Source organism: Cervus elaphus, chromosome 20 (genome assembly GCF_910594005.1).
Source record: "Cervus elaphus chromosome 20, mCerEla1.1, whole genome shotgun sequence".
Taxonomy (NCBI): domain Eukaryota; kingdom Metazoa; phylum Chordata; class Mammalia; order Artiodactyla; family Cervidae; genus Cervus; species Cervus elaphus.
In genome coordinates, this window is record NC_057834.1 from 49437345 (window position 1) to 49453169 (window position 15825).

Here is a 15825-nt window from a genome sequence, read left to right on the forward strand (position 1 = left end):
CTAAAAAACTCATTCTTTCTATTTGCCTAGAATGATTCTCAAATATAATAGATTTGGTGCTGGAGTAGGGGTATTGTGCAGAAGTATCTAATGTATCTTGAAATTTTAAATATTGAAATACAAAGACATAAAGAATAGTAAACCTATAGTTTATGCAAAAACAGTGAAATGGAGCTGGTAACTAGTGGAGATCAAAAGCACGGACCAGCAACTCTTTGTACTTTTATACAGGCCTGTCTAATCAATGTAAGCATTTTGAAAAAAAAGAAGACAGATTTGGAGTTCTTTTCTCTTTTAAATGATATAGTTTTCTCCTTATTCAGGCAAAATACTGGGTTTTTTTGAGACAGTGATCTAAGATGTTCTGCCTGATTCTGCCCTGTCTTGAACATTAAAAATCTGATCTCTCTAGCCAATCCAGTTATTCTTATAAAGCTCTATTTAGAGGACTTCTTAAACTAGAAGATGACAAGATTTTGAGAAAAAAGACAAGCTACACTGTAATAAGAACTATTTATACTCATTACAAATGTGAATTATAAAAGATACATTGTGAGTTCTCTTTATCCTCATCTAGACAGGTACTGAAGACAACCCTTAAGATACTATGGCTAAGGAAGTAGGCCTGATTCTGGAGTCTTCTGTTTGTTCTAGGTAAACTTTCAGATTCTGGTACATAAAAGTCTTGCTTCAGGAGCCTTTTTACTAAGGTTTTGTGTTTGCTTATGAACCTGTTTAAAAGACAGAAATGATCAATTGATTTTCAGTAGAAAGTCCCGCTCTTCTTTAATGCTTTCCAAAATTCTTTGTATGTGTGCTCAGTCATGTCCAACTCTTTGAAACACTATGGACTGTAGCCCACCAGGCTCCTCTTTCCATGGAATTTTCCAGGTAAGAATACTAGAGTGGGTTGCCATTTCCTACTCCAGGGGATCTTCCTGACCCAGGGATCAAACCCATGTCTCCTGCACTGGCATATGGATTCTTTACCACTGCGCCAGCTGGGAAGCCCTCTGAAATTCTGTATACAGAATTTATAGATTATTATAGCCTTTCTCTCCTTTCCATCACCTGAGCACTCTGTATTCTTTTATCAGTGGGATTGCTCATTGAGTCTGGAAAACTCCTCAGGTTTATTTCCAGATCAGTGCTTGTATGAGCTCATGTACTCACAGTTTGGTAAAAGGGTGTTTATCTGTCTCAAAGGGGTCTGTGACCCCAAGAATGTTAAGAAGCCCTGTTCCTGCAGGATCAGGGATCAGTTTGTCCTGACTAGCTTGGCTTTGCTGCTTCTTTTGCTTTATTGCCAAGGTGTGTGTGTTGAGGGAAGGGGGATTTAAATCTCTTTTTAATGAGAAAAATATGTTTCTATTTAAAGATGGAACTGAAAAAGAATTTACCCTTTGTTAAATACCATGACAGTTTCGTATAATGCCATTAAACTTTGCCCTGCAGTAAGAGCTCTGAATATTTCTTACTACTCATTTATAGTATACTGACAAGATGTGGTTGGAGATATAGGAGAACCACCAAAGTGTACTATCAAAGAAGATAATAGAGTTTCAAGGAGGGAATAATAAATAGTAGATGCAGCTAAAATTTAATTAAATTAGCTCTTGGACTTGACATTTGGAGAATTACTGTTGACCTTGAAGAAGCAGGTTTAGTGTTATTACAAAGATGGAAGCAGAACTGCAGTGGGTTGAGTACATGGAGGAAAAGAAAGGAGAGCTGTGAAACAGATGACTCTTAAAAACTTAAATGGTGAAATGTGGAGTTTGTTGGTATTCTGAAGAAATAGGTAGGAAAAAAAAATTGGAGTAGGAGCCTCAGGGGAAGGAGAGATCAGATGTTGTGAAGGGAAACTCGATGTTATTACCTTCCCTTAGAGGAGATCTAGTCAGGTGCAGTAAAAGGCTTAAATGAAGGTGATTTGGCAAGCTTAAAAGTATGAAATACACTGAAAATCCCTTGCAAGTTGAAAAGAGTGAATGAAGATAGAGACATTTTGATTTGTAGAGAAGTTAATTTGAACAATGACTTATCTTTTCTCTGAGCATCAGGAAAAGAAGGGAGGCAATGTGATATGATGTAATGGAAATGGCATTGGTTTTATTGTCAGCTGGTCTTCCATCTGGATCTCAAGGTACTACTTACTAGTTCTGTTACCTTGAGCTGGTAATTGAATCTCTGGTTCTTGGGGCCCTCATTGTAAAATAAGAGTTCTAATATCTACTTTGTGGGATTATTGTAAAGATTAGAAAGTGTATTTCTAACAGATCTGATACCTCGTGGCTCACCATACCTTCCATAGTGGCCTTCTTTTGTTTATTTAGTGTCTTAGGCTTTTTGGTACCTTAGGGCTCCCAGATGTCTGCTTTCTGCTGACTCTAGAACTCTTCTGCTACTTTTGGTCTCAACTCTCACTTTCTGGAAGAGACATTCTCTGCTTCTTCAGAGCCTCCCCTTCTTTGTTGTAACAGTATGTATTTATTGCTATAATTATAAGTTTCTGTGATTTTTGTGGAGCTATCTTTTCCACTAGAGACTCAGCACTTAACAGTGCTTGAATGAATGAATGCCTGGGACATAATTGGCAAATAAGCATTTATTACCTCACAGTTTTTATGGGTCAGGAATTCAAAAGTTGCTTAGTCGTGTGGGTCTGGCTCAGGGTTTCTCATGAGGTTGTGGTCAGGATGTCAGCTGGGGCTGGAGGATGCAAGGTGATTCATTCCTGTGTCTGGCAGTTGATGGTGGTTGTTATCAGGAACTCAGTTTCTCCACACAGGGGCCTTTTCATGAGCTGTGTGAGTGTGTCCCCACATCACAAGGGCTCACTTCCCCAGAACAGGCAGTCCAAATGAGCATGGCGGAAGCCCCAATATCTTTTATGATCCATCCTTGAAAGTCACACACTGTTGTTTCTGCAATGTCCAGTTGGGTACATTGGCCAGCCTTATTCATAAGGAAGAGGTCTACACAGGGGCATTCATATCAGAAAGCAGGTATCATTGAAAGACATCTTGAAGGCTGTCTACCACGGATGCTGTGTGGAGTAGCATAGTCATCCAAGAATGACTCAGACAGTTTTCTCTCAGTGTTGATGGAGGGCCCAGCTGACACAAGAAAACATGCATTTGTTTTGACAGCAGAGAGAATAATTTCTGATTTTTCTTTCCCTAGTGGCACAGGAGCAGAATCAGAGAAAACAGATGTTGGGTTGATCTAGATGTTTCAGGGATTAACAAATCATTATAAGGGCAGATAAATAAGAGTGTATCTTAATTCAGCAGTTTGTGTCTGGTTTATCTGGTGCTCACTAGGGAATCTTTTGACAGCGTGTTGGTCTTTGCCACATGTGAAAACATCTGTATCTCAACAATGGTGCAGGTGATTTTCATATTGACTGACAAGGTTATAACACGTAGCATTTATTGCGCCTCACTTTGTGCCAGGTGGTCTGCTGTGCAATTTTACAGATGATAATCATTTAATCCTCAAAAAGAATTGTCATTCTAGCTCTTTTAGAAATAAAAAACTCTGGTTCAGAGTCAAGGATAATGTAATTATTAAGTGGTAGGTCTTAGACCCAAACTCAGGCCTTCTGATAAGAGAAGTGTGAAGTGTTAGTCAGTCATGTCCAACTCTTTGTGACCCTGTGGACTGTAGCCCACCAGGCTCCTCCATCCATGAAATTCTCTAGACAAGAATACTGGAGTGGGTAGCCATTCCCTTCTCCAAGGGATCTTCCCAGCCAAGGATCAAACCCAAGTCTCCCGCATTGCAGGCCGATTCTTTACCATCTGAGCCACTGGGGAAGCCCAGAGCCCAAGCTTTTACCAACCTACTTCTACCTCAGAGTGCAATTTCATGTGGAAATTTTTACCTTAAAGTACTAAATAAACTGGATTCAAAATTGTATTATATGTACTTATCATAGAAAAAGGTAGGAACTACATCAGATTTTGAAAGTTTTTTCTCCCCTTTTGGGTATTTTTCAAGTGTTCTATGAGTATTACTTAGAATTGGAGAAAAACGTTAAAGTAAGTGGTTTTGTCCTGTAATTTGACATTCAAGTTTGCAAAATGAAAGTAAATTTTTAATGAATTTTTTAATATTTTGGTTAAGTGTCAGCATGAGTCTGTCACCGAAAACCTGGATAATTTTTGGAAAATATGAATTTCTACAGAGTGTCATTGTGTTGAACTCAAGGCAGTTAAGCCATAGATGGTGAATATAGCCTCCACATTTCCTCTATTCAGTTGTCCAGTTCCAGGCTGAATACTTGTGAACAGATCAACAGGACTTGTGGTTGCCTCTAGTTTCCTCTGGAATAGGAAATGGCAACCTACTCCAGTATTCCTTCCTGGAAAATTCCATGTACAGCGGAGCCTGGCAGGCTACAGTCCATGGGGCTGCAAAGAGTTGGACATGACTGAACACATACATACAGGCACACATTCTAGTTTCAAAGGCTGATTGGACAGGACTGAACATCAACTTCCAGATAGAATTTTTTTCTTTATTTTAAAATAACATAAAAGCAGTACTTAATAACAAATGAGAATAATCCTCTGATACAAAATTGGGCTTCCCTGGTGGCTCAGACGGTAAAGAATCTGCCTGCAATGCAGGAGACCTGGGGTCAGTCCCTGAGTCAGGACGATGTACTGGAGAAGGGAATGGCTACCCACTCCAGTATTCTTACCTGGGGAATCCCCATGGACAGAGAACCCTATGGCAGGCTACAGTCCATGGGGTTGCAAAGAGTCGCACACAACTGAGCGACTAACACTTTCACTACTTTCATAATCGACAAGACCTTCCTGAAATTGTTATATAAATGAGCACATTTCCTCCCACACAGTGTTGGTACAGGAATTAGGACATTGTATCAGATCTGTAGTTCATTCCAATTAGTATCCCATGTCTCTCAGCAAGAAACACCAAGAAATTAGGTATAGAAGGGCATGCTTGTTTTCCTTGACTCTTAACAAACATTAGGATCATACAGAAAAACTTCTGAGGAAGTTCACACACCAGCTGTCATTCCCTAATCATCTGTCTGCTCCCCTGTATGTACAGTGTTACCAGCAATCTTTCACTTACCATATGCACTAATTTTTAGTCCTACTCCATCTTTCAGTAGCATTTAACCCTGGATGATCCTTCTTGAGCATTCCATCTAAAGTTGTTTTCTTCACTTAGCTTTTATGTTTCCACACTTTTCCAGATCTTCCTTCCATTCTTATGAATCCTTTTCTATCTCTCTCTCTCTCTTTTTTTTCTTTCGCTTTTCTTCTTTTCCAGCCTCCAGATTTTGCCTTAGGACTGAGTCCTTGGATCTTTTCTTTATTTGCATTCTCTATCTCTGTGGTCTTGCCCAGTTCCCATAGGTTTAAATAGCATCTATATGCTGAGACCTCCAGTTTTACAAATTTAACCTGATTTCTTCTTTGAGCTCTAGCCTCAGATAACCAATTGCATGTCTAATACAAATACTTGAGCATATAATGGGCATTTCAAACCTAACACATGCAGAAACATAAAGGAAAAAAGACCTTGATTATTACTCCACCTGCAGCCTACTCCAGTCTTCTTTTTCTCTGTAAATAGCATTACCATGTTTGACTGCTCAAGAAGGATATCTAAGAGCAATCTTTGTTCTTTTCCCTCACCCCTCAGGTGCTTTTAGAAGGTCTTGTTGACTCTATCTTCAAAATTCATCCAATTCTAACCATTCCTCACCACCTTCATCGCCGTCTCAGCTGGATCACTCCACTTGTTTTCTCATGGTCTCTGGTTTACTCTTGCCCCCACTCAGTTTCACTGTAGCTAGAGTAATCTTTTCAAATATTATTTACACTGTCATTATCTTTACAGGGATCTTCTAATAGCTTGCCCTTATTTGTGTTAAGATCTAAACCTCTTATCATGACTTACAGACTGATTCATCTGACCTTCCCTTGCTCACCAAGTTCATCACCTGCTACTCATTATCTAGCTCATTCTACTCTAGCCAGACCAGCCTCCACACTCTTCCTGGAACAGAGTACCTTCCCTCCTGCCCTTTTGCCCTTTGTACTTGCTATTGCCTTGGTCTGGCACACCCCCCTAGAGCTGTACCTGGCTTGCGGTCTCTCTCTCTCTGCTCAATGCCACCTTTTTCCTCGTAACACTTACTGCCGCCAGCCGTTCTGTTAGACACCTGCTGCCTGCTTGTTTTTCACGTCCTTTCAAGGAAAGATGAGCTCTCTAAGGGACTGCTTAGGGACTGCTCTATCTTATTCACCCGTGTGTCCCCAGTGACTGAAGCAAGGCTTGACACCTAACGGATGCTTCCACAGATTTATTGAATGAGTGAATCTACCATTTTATTGAAACAGCTGTTTGACTTACTGGCAAATGAAGTATCCTTTTCTCATGTTAAATTTCCCATGAGCTCTTTGTGGTACTTGACACTGTGTGTCTTCCTATCACTCTTCTTTTTTAATTTCTACATTTCTGGACAACCAGCCTCCTACCACATCAGTGTCTCATACCCTATATTCTCTAAATCATCAGATCCTGTTAAGGCTTCCTTTGTATGTTGCCTCACAAATCTATGCTTTCCTCTCCTCCTCCTTCTCTACATAGTTCAGACCTTTGTTATCTCTTACTTACCTGATTGCAGTAACCTCCCTTCTTCTCACCCTCCACATTAGACTGAACTCTTTAAGTTGTACATATTATTTGTCTTTGTATCTCTTGCAACATCTAACACTCCCCTCACCCTGCCAGTAGCAGACACTCAAAGAATGTTGAGTGAATAGTCCTGTGTTTCTGAAAAGTAGAACTGGTGGGCCATGTGATTATTTAAATGACTAATGCTTTGCAAATAATTATGTTTAAATAATCTCTCTTTCTTTCTGTTTTTAAGAAAACAGTAGTAATTCATTGTTGTACATTTGATTTTTTAATGGACTATGTAAGTGACTATAATCACACAATGTCCTATTGGAGCATTTCACAGTAGAGTTTTGTCTTTTGCTCTAGTAGAAGTAAAGTAGTATCTGTGCTTCTGTATTTAAATGATTCTTTCTTTTCTCTTAAGCTAAAGTCTCCAGTGAATATTGAATTGCTGAGAAATTTGGGAGAAGACAAGCTGAAGTTTCCATTCCATGGATCCCTTGGGTGCACCTTCCCAGTTTGTGGATGTGGACACACTGCCAAGCTGGGGGAACTCTTGTGAAGATCAATTAAATGCTTCTGAGATTGCAGCTGAAACATACCAGGAAGAGACTATTAGATCACCTTTTCTTTATGATAAGGATATCAATGGAAAAGTGGTTCTTTGGTAATTCCTTGTTTAAATCATATCATGATATAATACTCTCATAATTTCTTCTAAATTCTTTTTTTTTATAGTTTTTTCTAAACTCTTTTTGTAAAGCCTCTCATTATTAAAATATTACTTTTCGTATACATTTACAGCTTTACTGAGACATAAGTGATATACAATAAACTGCACTTAAAGTGTACAGTTTGTTAAATTTTGACATGCATACACCTGTGATCCAGTCATCAGAATCAAGATAGTGAATATATTTATCACTCCCAAAAGTTTTTTGTGTATCTCTTAGTAATCCCTTTCTCCTGCTCCTCCCTGCTTCTACATCCCCAAGCAACCATTCATCTTTCTGTCACTATAGATTAGTTTGCATTTTCTATAAATGGAATCACATACTTTTTTTTTTAGTCTCACCTCTTTCGTTCAGCATAATTATTTGAGAATTGAGCTATATTGTTGCATGTATTGGTAGTAGTAGTACACTTCTCTTTATAAAAAACTGTTTTTAAGAGCTCTTTTTAAAAAAGCTTCATTGAGATGGAATTCATATATCATACATGCGTGCTCAATCACTTCAGTCATGTCCAACTCTTTGCAATTCTATGGACTGTAGTCCACCAGGCTCTTCTGTTCATGGGATTTTCCAGGCAAGAATCCTGGAGTGGGTTGCCGTGCCCTCCTCCAGGGGATCTTCCCAACCCAGGGATCGAACTCACATCTCCTGCATCTGCTGCATTGCAGGTGCATTCTTTACCCACTGAGCCAACTGGGAAGCACCAATTCATATATTATACAATTCACCAATTTAGATTGTACAAGTTAGTGGTTTTCAGTACATTCACAAAGTTGTACAGCCATCACCATGGACAGTTTTCATCAACCCAAAGTCCTGTACCCATTAGCTATCACTCCCTTAAGAAAGGGAGTCACATCTCTTAAAAAAGAAGCAAAAGAATGGCATAATGGTTTTGTGAATTTCAAGGTTTTAGCACTTGTATTCAAGATCTGATATGGTATATTAGCCTTTCTGAGGAACAACTTTTTTTTTAATATTGCTCAATCTTGTGAGCTAATAAATAAATGTACCCATCCCCAACTTTCTGCTCCAGTCAACCACTAATCTACTTCTTATCTCTAGATTTGCCTGTTCTGGACATTTAATAAATGGAATCAATTGTGATGTAGCATAACGTTCATAAGATTCATCTGTGTTTTAGTATGAATCAGTAATTTATTCCTTTTTACGGCCAAGTAATATTCCATTGCATGGGTGTACCACATTTAGTTCATCAGTTAGGAGATGGACACCTGGGTTGTTTCCACTTTTTGGCTATTAGGAATAGTGTTGCTATGTTTAAACTCTTTAAAAACCACCTAGTTACAGCTCTATAAGACTTCTGTTACAATGTAACAGGCATATGGAAGAAGCCAGGGAGTGACATGATAGTTTCATGGGTTTCACAGTTGTAGCACTTTCCATTCAGGATCTGTCTGAGATGCCTTATTAGCCTTTCTGAATTAGGACAACTTTTTAATATTGCTTAAGTTTGTGAACTAGTAAAACCAATGTTGTGAAGGCAGTGAAGACAAAATGTTTTGAAAGAATCAGAAACTAACATTCTTATCTGCCTCCTCTTCCCCACACTTGCTTTTAATTATTGTTTCCTCAGGAAAGGAGATGTGGCATTACTGAACTGTACGGCTATTGTGAATACCAGCAATGAAAGTCTTACGGATAAGAATCCTGTGTCAGAAAGTATCTTCATGCTTGCAGGGCCTGATTTGAAGGAGGACCTCCAGAAACTTAGAGGTAAGTGAACTTTCTTAGGTCTGTTAGTGCTTAGGAAGCATATATTTTGATGTTTGAAGAAGTATGGTTTTCATTCTTTTGTTATTAAATTACGGCCTCTGATAAACCCACAATGTGTTAATGCTGGGACCTTTACTCAGTAAAACTCTGTCATGTTCCTGAATTTTAAAATGACAGTTGTCATAGCCAGTTAGATCTTTGGTAACATTTTCTTGGCTGTATATTGTCTTGCACTGATAAGCCTTATAAAACGACTGTGCTTTGTCTAAACTGAAGCTTTTTTTGTTGAGTTTTGATATTGATAGAGAAATTTTTACATACCTTCTGGACATAAGAGCATTGCACTTTTGTAATGAAATTGAATTACTGGCAAAAAACCAAAGTGCATTTTAAGAGCAAATACACTCTGGGTTAATTCTGTACTTGCTGTTTTTGTTTGTTTTAACCAGAATATTGTTCTTCTGGGAATATTTCTTTGGAATTGGAAACAGGAGGAATCTTGTTTACTTTATTTGCATTTATTTTCTTAGTTTGCCAACCTGGCAACTTTTTGTTGTTGTTATTTGAGTGCAAAGAATATTGTGAAATTTAGTCATCCCATTTTATAAAAAATATTTATGAAATAAAGCAATTTTTCTTAAAATATAAACAATAAATCCCATCTATATAAAAGTCTTCATTTCTTAGACCACTGCCATTTAACACTGACTATTGGTTTCTAACCTAACAAAGATATTAGAATTCGAACAGGAACATTTATAATATTGACCATGAAAGAAGGGATAGAGAGAGAAGAGTTAGATTATCTGATCAAGAAACTAAATTTTGACTGTGAGGGGGGAAGTGGGGGAAAAGCCCTCAGTTTAACTAAAAGCATGATGCCATGAGAAACATGCAGAAATTGCAAAATGTATTAGGGATAAAACTAAGTTCTTTGAAAAGAGTAACAGAAACTGGTCTGGAAAAATTCCTGATGGCCTCTGTGTGTGTGTGTGTGTGTGTGTGTGTGTGTGTGCGTATTCTCACTAGCATCTTAAATCTGGACTTATGACTTTTAAAAAAATAAAATAATGAAATTTAAGTTTACAAAATAAAAACTCAATTTTTAGCAGCATATCTTTGGAGAGTCTTAAAGCTGGGGTTCATATTATAACTCTGTCCTTGACTGACTATGTGACTTAAGACTAGTTACTCTGCCTCTGAGCATCAGTTTTCTTATCTCTAATATGGGGATGATGATAGTAGTTCCTGATAATAATCCTGACCTCAGTTCCTGACACATAACAAGAGCTCAATGAATACTTGAAAATGGAAAAAATTATTATCATGAAAAATAAATTATGTATTGGATATTAAATGCTAGGCATGTCCTAAGTGTTCAGTATTACATATGGTGCTAGCTACACTCCTCAGTTGTATTGCTTAATGAATCAGTGCCATCCTGGAGAAAGATTATCAGTGATGCTAAATACTTAAGTCTGTCCTCTTCTTAACATTTTTAATAACAACTCAGTAAATGATTACAAAGTATGACTTACCGAATCTGTAGATGATAAAAATGGTAAGAGGAGTAACAAAGGAGAGACGGTAGGTTATAGACTAAAGATTCTTAAATATCTGAACTGACTAGAAGTATGAGCCAAAAAATGGAAAAATTGACAGGGACGAATATAAAAGTGTTGCAGTAAGTTTAAAACATTAATTACCCAAGTTCAGAATGGGAAAACGCAATCTAACAGCTTTTCTTAGGTGAGAATTTGCTATCTCATTAAAATGGCACTATCATCATCCACTGCATTTTTCATGCAAAAGTCTTCAGGGTTAACACTTTGCTCTCTCTTTTTCCCCACATGTCTGTCATTAAGCCCTAAATCAATCTTGAATCCCTTGTGTTACCACTGCCTCATCCTAGCCTGTGCTGCCGTCATCCCCGTCTGGCTTATTGCCTTCCTCCCAACTGGTCTCCCTACATCCATTGTTTTCTTAAATCTGTTTCCCACATACAGGAAGTATTTTCTTTTAAAATTGTAAATCCCTTCTTATTGCTCCCCTGCTTCAGACCATTTAGTGGCCTCTCATTACACTTAAAATAAAATCCTGACTCCTTATACTGGTCTCCAGGGGCTTGCAAGATCTCACGCACTCACTTCCAGGGCCCCTTTTACCTTCCTCAGTGTGCTTGAACTAAACTGATCTCCTGCTGCCTTGTCATCCAGCTCCTTTTCATTTTTGCATGTACTATTGTTCTCTCTTAATTCTTAACGCTTATTCTTAAGTCTTTGCTTACATCTCTTCCTCAAAGCACTGTTTTCTTTTACTTCAGAATTGATCATTCTACCCATGGTATAACTTTCAGCCTGCAGTACTTCTCTTGGAGCTCTTAATTGTAATTTTATGAATTGTTCATGTAATGATTATGTCCCCATTAAACTTTGAACTCCATGAGGACAGGAACTGCGTATCTTACTGTCCTCTGTGTTCCCAGTCCCAAGAACAGTAAAGGCATCCTTTCAGTAGCTAATAAATAGATGAGTAGATGTTCCCTGGGATTTTAACTTAGACTCAGAGGTGATAATGCATCATTTCTACTGAAAACACTAACAGTATCAGATGCATCACTTTATAACATCACAAGTGAAGGTTTATTATCAGCTTAAAATAGACAATTATATCTATAAGATGTTTGATGTAATCCTCATGATAACTACAAAGAAGAAACCTATGATAGATACACAAAAGATAATGAAATCAAAGCATACTAGTTAAAAAAAAAAGCAATACAGTAAGAGAGGAATAAAGGATAAAGGACTTAAAAAGAAAACCCATAAAACGGTTAGCAAAATGACAATAATCACTTATTAATAATAATTTTAAATGCAGAAGGGCTGAATTCTCCAACTAAAAGACACAGAGTAGCTGAAGGATTTAAAAAAAAAAATTCCAACAATATACTGTTTACAAGAGATTCGCTGTAGCTTTAATGACACATATAGGCTGAAAGTGAAGAGACTAAAAAAAGATAATCCATGCAAATGGAAACCAAAAGAGAGTAGGAATGGCTATACTTATATCGGATAAAATAGACTTCCTGTCAGAGTTGATCAGAAGAGACAGAGGTCACTATATGGTGGTAAAAGGATCAATTCATCAAGAGGATATAAGAGTTGTAAATATGTGTGCATCCAGCATTGAAGCACCTATGTATCAAACAGAAATATTAATAGAACTGAATGGAAAAGTAAGACAGCAATAGAGTAATAATTGAGGACATCAGTACCCTAATTTAAACACTGGATGGATCATCCAGACAGAAAACTAGTAAGGAGACAGCAAGCCTGAATAACACTATGGTCCAAATGAACCTAACAGACATGTACAAAAAATATCAGAATACACATTCTTCTCAAGCATACATGAGACATTCTCTCTGGTAAATTATATTAGGCCACAAAGCAAATCTTACCAAATTTAAGAAGACTGAAATCATGCAAAGAATCTTTCCTGACAACAATGGTGTGAAACTAGAAATCAATAACAAAAGGAAAATGAAAAAAAAAAAATCCCAAGTATGTGGAAATTAAGCACCATACTTCTGAAAAACCATTGGATCAAAAGGGAAATCAGAAAACTATCTTGAGACAAAGAAAATAAAACATGCCAAACTTATGGAATGTAAAAAAAAATTTTTAAACCCAATTATAAGAGAAATTTATAGCAATAGATGCCTACATTAAGAGAAGAGAAGAAGCTGAAGTTGAACAGTTCTGTGAAGACCTACAAGACCTTTTAGAACTAGCACCAAAAAAAGATGTCCTTTTCATTATAGGGGACTGGAATGCAAAAGTAGGAAGTCAACAGGCAAATTTGGCCTTGGAGTACAGAATGAAGCAAGGCAAAGGCTAACAGAGTTTTGCCAAGAGAACGCACTGGTCACAGCAAACACCCTCTTTCAACAACACAAGAGAAGATGCTACACATGGACATCACCAGGTGGTCAACACCGAAATCAGATATTCTTTGCAGCCGAAGATGGAGAAGCTCTATACAGTCAGCAAAAACAAGACTGGGAGCTGACTGGGGCTCAGATCATGAACTCCTTATTGCCAAATTCAGTTCCTTGGACTGCAAAGAGATCCAGCCAGTCCATCCTAAAGGAGATCAGTCCTGGGTGTTCACTGGAAGGACTGATGTTGAAACTGAACCTCCAGTACTTTGGCCACCTGATGCGAAGAGCTGACTCATTTGAAAAGACCCTGATGCTGGGAAAGATTGAGGGCAGGAGGACAAGGGGATGACAGAGGATGAGATGGTTAGATGGCATCACCGACTCAACAGACATGAGTTTGGGTAAACTCTGGGAGTTGGTGATGGACAGGGAGGCCTGGCGTGCTGCAGTTCATAGGGTTACAAAGATTCGGACACAACTGGGAGACTGAACTGAACTGAAGAAAAGAAAACAATCTCAAACAGCCTAATTTTAAGCCTCAAGGAATTAGGGGGAAAAAAAAGATCAGTCTAAACCTATAATTATCAAAGGGGGATGGAAATAATCAATATTAGAGCAGAAATAAAAGTTAGAAAATAAAGTTGAAAAAAAGCAATAAAGAGTTGACTTTAAAACTAAAAAAATTAAAACAAGAAGAAATGTTTATCCAGACTAACCAAAGAGGGAAAAAGGACTCAAACAAAATTCTAAATGCAAGTGGAGATGAGTATCACAGCTAACACTATAGAAAGACAAAGGATTATAAACGACTAGTATGAACAGTTGTTTGCCAACATGTTGGATAACCTAGAAAAAACATAACTTCCTAGTGAACATGCAATTTACCAAGACTAAACCATGATGCAATAGAAAATCTGAATGGATGGAAAGAATAAGGAGTTTAAATCAGCAATCAAAAACCTCCCAACAAAGATTACCCATGACCTGGTGGCTTCCCTGGTGAATTATACCATGTATATATACATATAGAGAAGAATTAATTTCAGTTCTTTTCAAACTCGGTCAAAAAGTCGAGTGCATAGTTCCAAACTTGTTTTACGAGACCTGAAAACAAAGCCAGACAAAGAAACTACAAGAAAAGAAAAATACAGACCTATATCCCTGATAAGTATAGATACAAAAACTCTCAACAGGATAGTAGCAAACCAAACACAGCAGCAAATTAATTATATCATCCTTTCAACAGATGAAGAAAAAGCATTTGACAAAATTCAGCACCTCTTTGCTGATAAAAATTCTCAAAATATTTGATGTAGAGGAAACATACCTCAACATAGCCAGAACAGTTAGATAAGAAAATGAAACAAAAGGCATCCAAAGCCAAAAGAAGTAAAACTGTTGCTGTGATGTTGTTAATATCCACTCAAAGCCATCTATAGGTTCAGTACACTCCCCATCCAAACCCCCATGGTGTTTTTCACAGAAATAGATAAAACAATTCTAAAACCTTATGGGACTACAAATGACTCCAAATAGCCAAAGAAATCTTAAGAAAGAAGAGCAAAGGTCGAGGCAACACACTTCCTGATTTCAAACTATACTACAAAGCTGTAATAATAAAACCAGTAACATCACTTGCCTTCCTCTGATGTAGTCCTTCATTTTTGTGAATAAATCCACCATAAGATTTGTGAGAAAGGTGGAAGGGGGCAAAACTATTGAGATCTTACTTCTACCTTCAAACTTAATTGGTAGTTTGGGTGGAAATAAAATTCTGGGTTAGAAATTATTTTCCAGACTTTTGAAGGCATTGCTCCATTGTTTTGTTTTCATTATTGCTCTTGAAAAATGTGATGTTATTATTCCAGATTCTTTGTATGTTACTGGTTTCTTTTCTGGAAACTTTTATGATCTCATCTTTATTTCTGATGCTCTTTTATTGTAATTTAAGTGATGTGGTGTGGTCTAGTTTGGTTATTCCATACACTCTTTGAGTCTAGAAACTTATATCTTTCTATTATAGGAAATTTCTTGTTTTATTTGTTTAATAATTTCCTTCCCTCTGTATTCTCTGTTCTGTCTTTGAAGAAACCTGATTGAATCTGTAGCTCCCATTTCATCCTGCAAGTTTTATATCTGTTATCTCTTGTCTTCCATCTGTTTATCTTTTGGTAGATCCCCTTAACTTTAACTTTGACTTGCCTATTGAACTTTTTATGCCTGCTGTCATATTTTTCACTTAGCTATAACAATTAGATAAATGCCTTTTCCTGTTCTCTGAATATTTCTTTTTTTAAATATAACCTTCTGCTTTTGTTTCAGATGTACTGTTTTCTTTATCTCTCCAAGAGCAGTAATTATGGTGTTGGGAGTTTTTTTGCTCATTTTTAAATTTTCCTTCCCAATATTGTCTTTTTTTTTTTTTTTCTGGCTGCTCTGAGTCTTTGTCATGGTGCATGGGCTTTATCTAGTTGTGGTACAAGGGCTTCTCGCTGTGGCATGTGGGCATAGTTGCTCCATAGCATGTGGGATCTTAGTTCCCTGACCAGGGATCAGATCAACGTCCCTTGCATTGGAAAGCAGATTCTTAACTACTGAACCACCAAGGAAGTCCCAACATTGTCTATGAAAGAGGGAGAGTGAAAAAGCTGTCTTAAATCCAAGCATTAAAAAAAACTAAGATCATGGCATCTGGTTCCATCACTTCATGGCAAATAGAAGGGGAAAAGTGGAAGC

The 15825-nt window shown here is 37.5% G+C and overlaps 1 protein-coding gene across 2 annotated transcripts in view; it reads left to right on the forward strand.

Annotated features, from left to right (window-relative positions):
* GDAP2 (ganglioside induced differentiation associated protein 2) overlaps window positions 1–15825 on the forward strand; it is a 58319-nt gene that overhangs the window by 2185 nt on the left and 40309 nt on the right. For both annotated transcript variants that reach the window (XM_043875737.1, XM_043875738.1), the window contains exons 2-3: window positions 7097–7339; window positions 9004–9143. In XM_043875737.1, the coding sequence (XP_043731672.1) occupies window positions 7164–7339; window positions 9004–9143 (316 nt within the window). In that variant the 5' untranslated portion in view covers window positions 7097–7163. The remainder of the gene's footprint in view (window positions 1–7096; window positions 7340–9003; window positions 9144–15825) is intronic.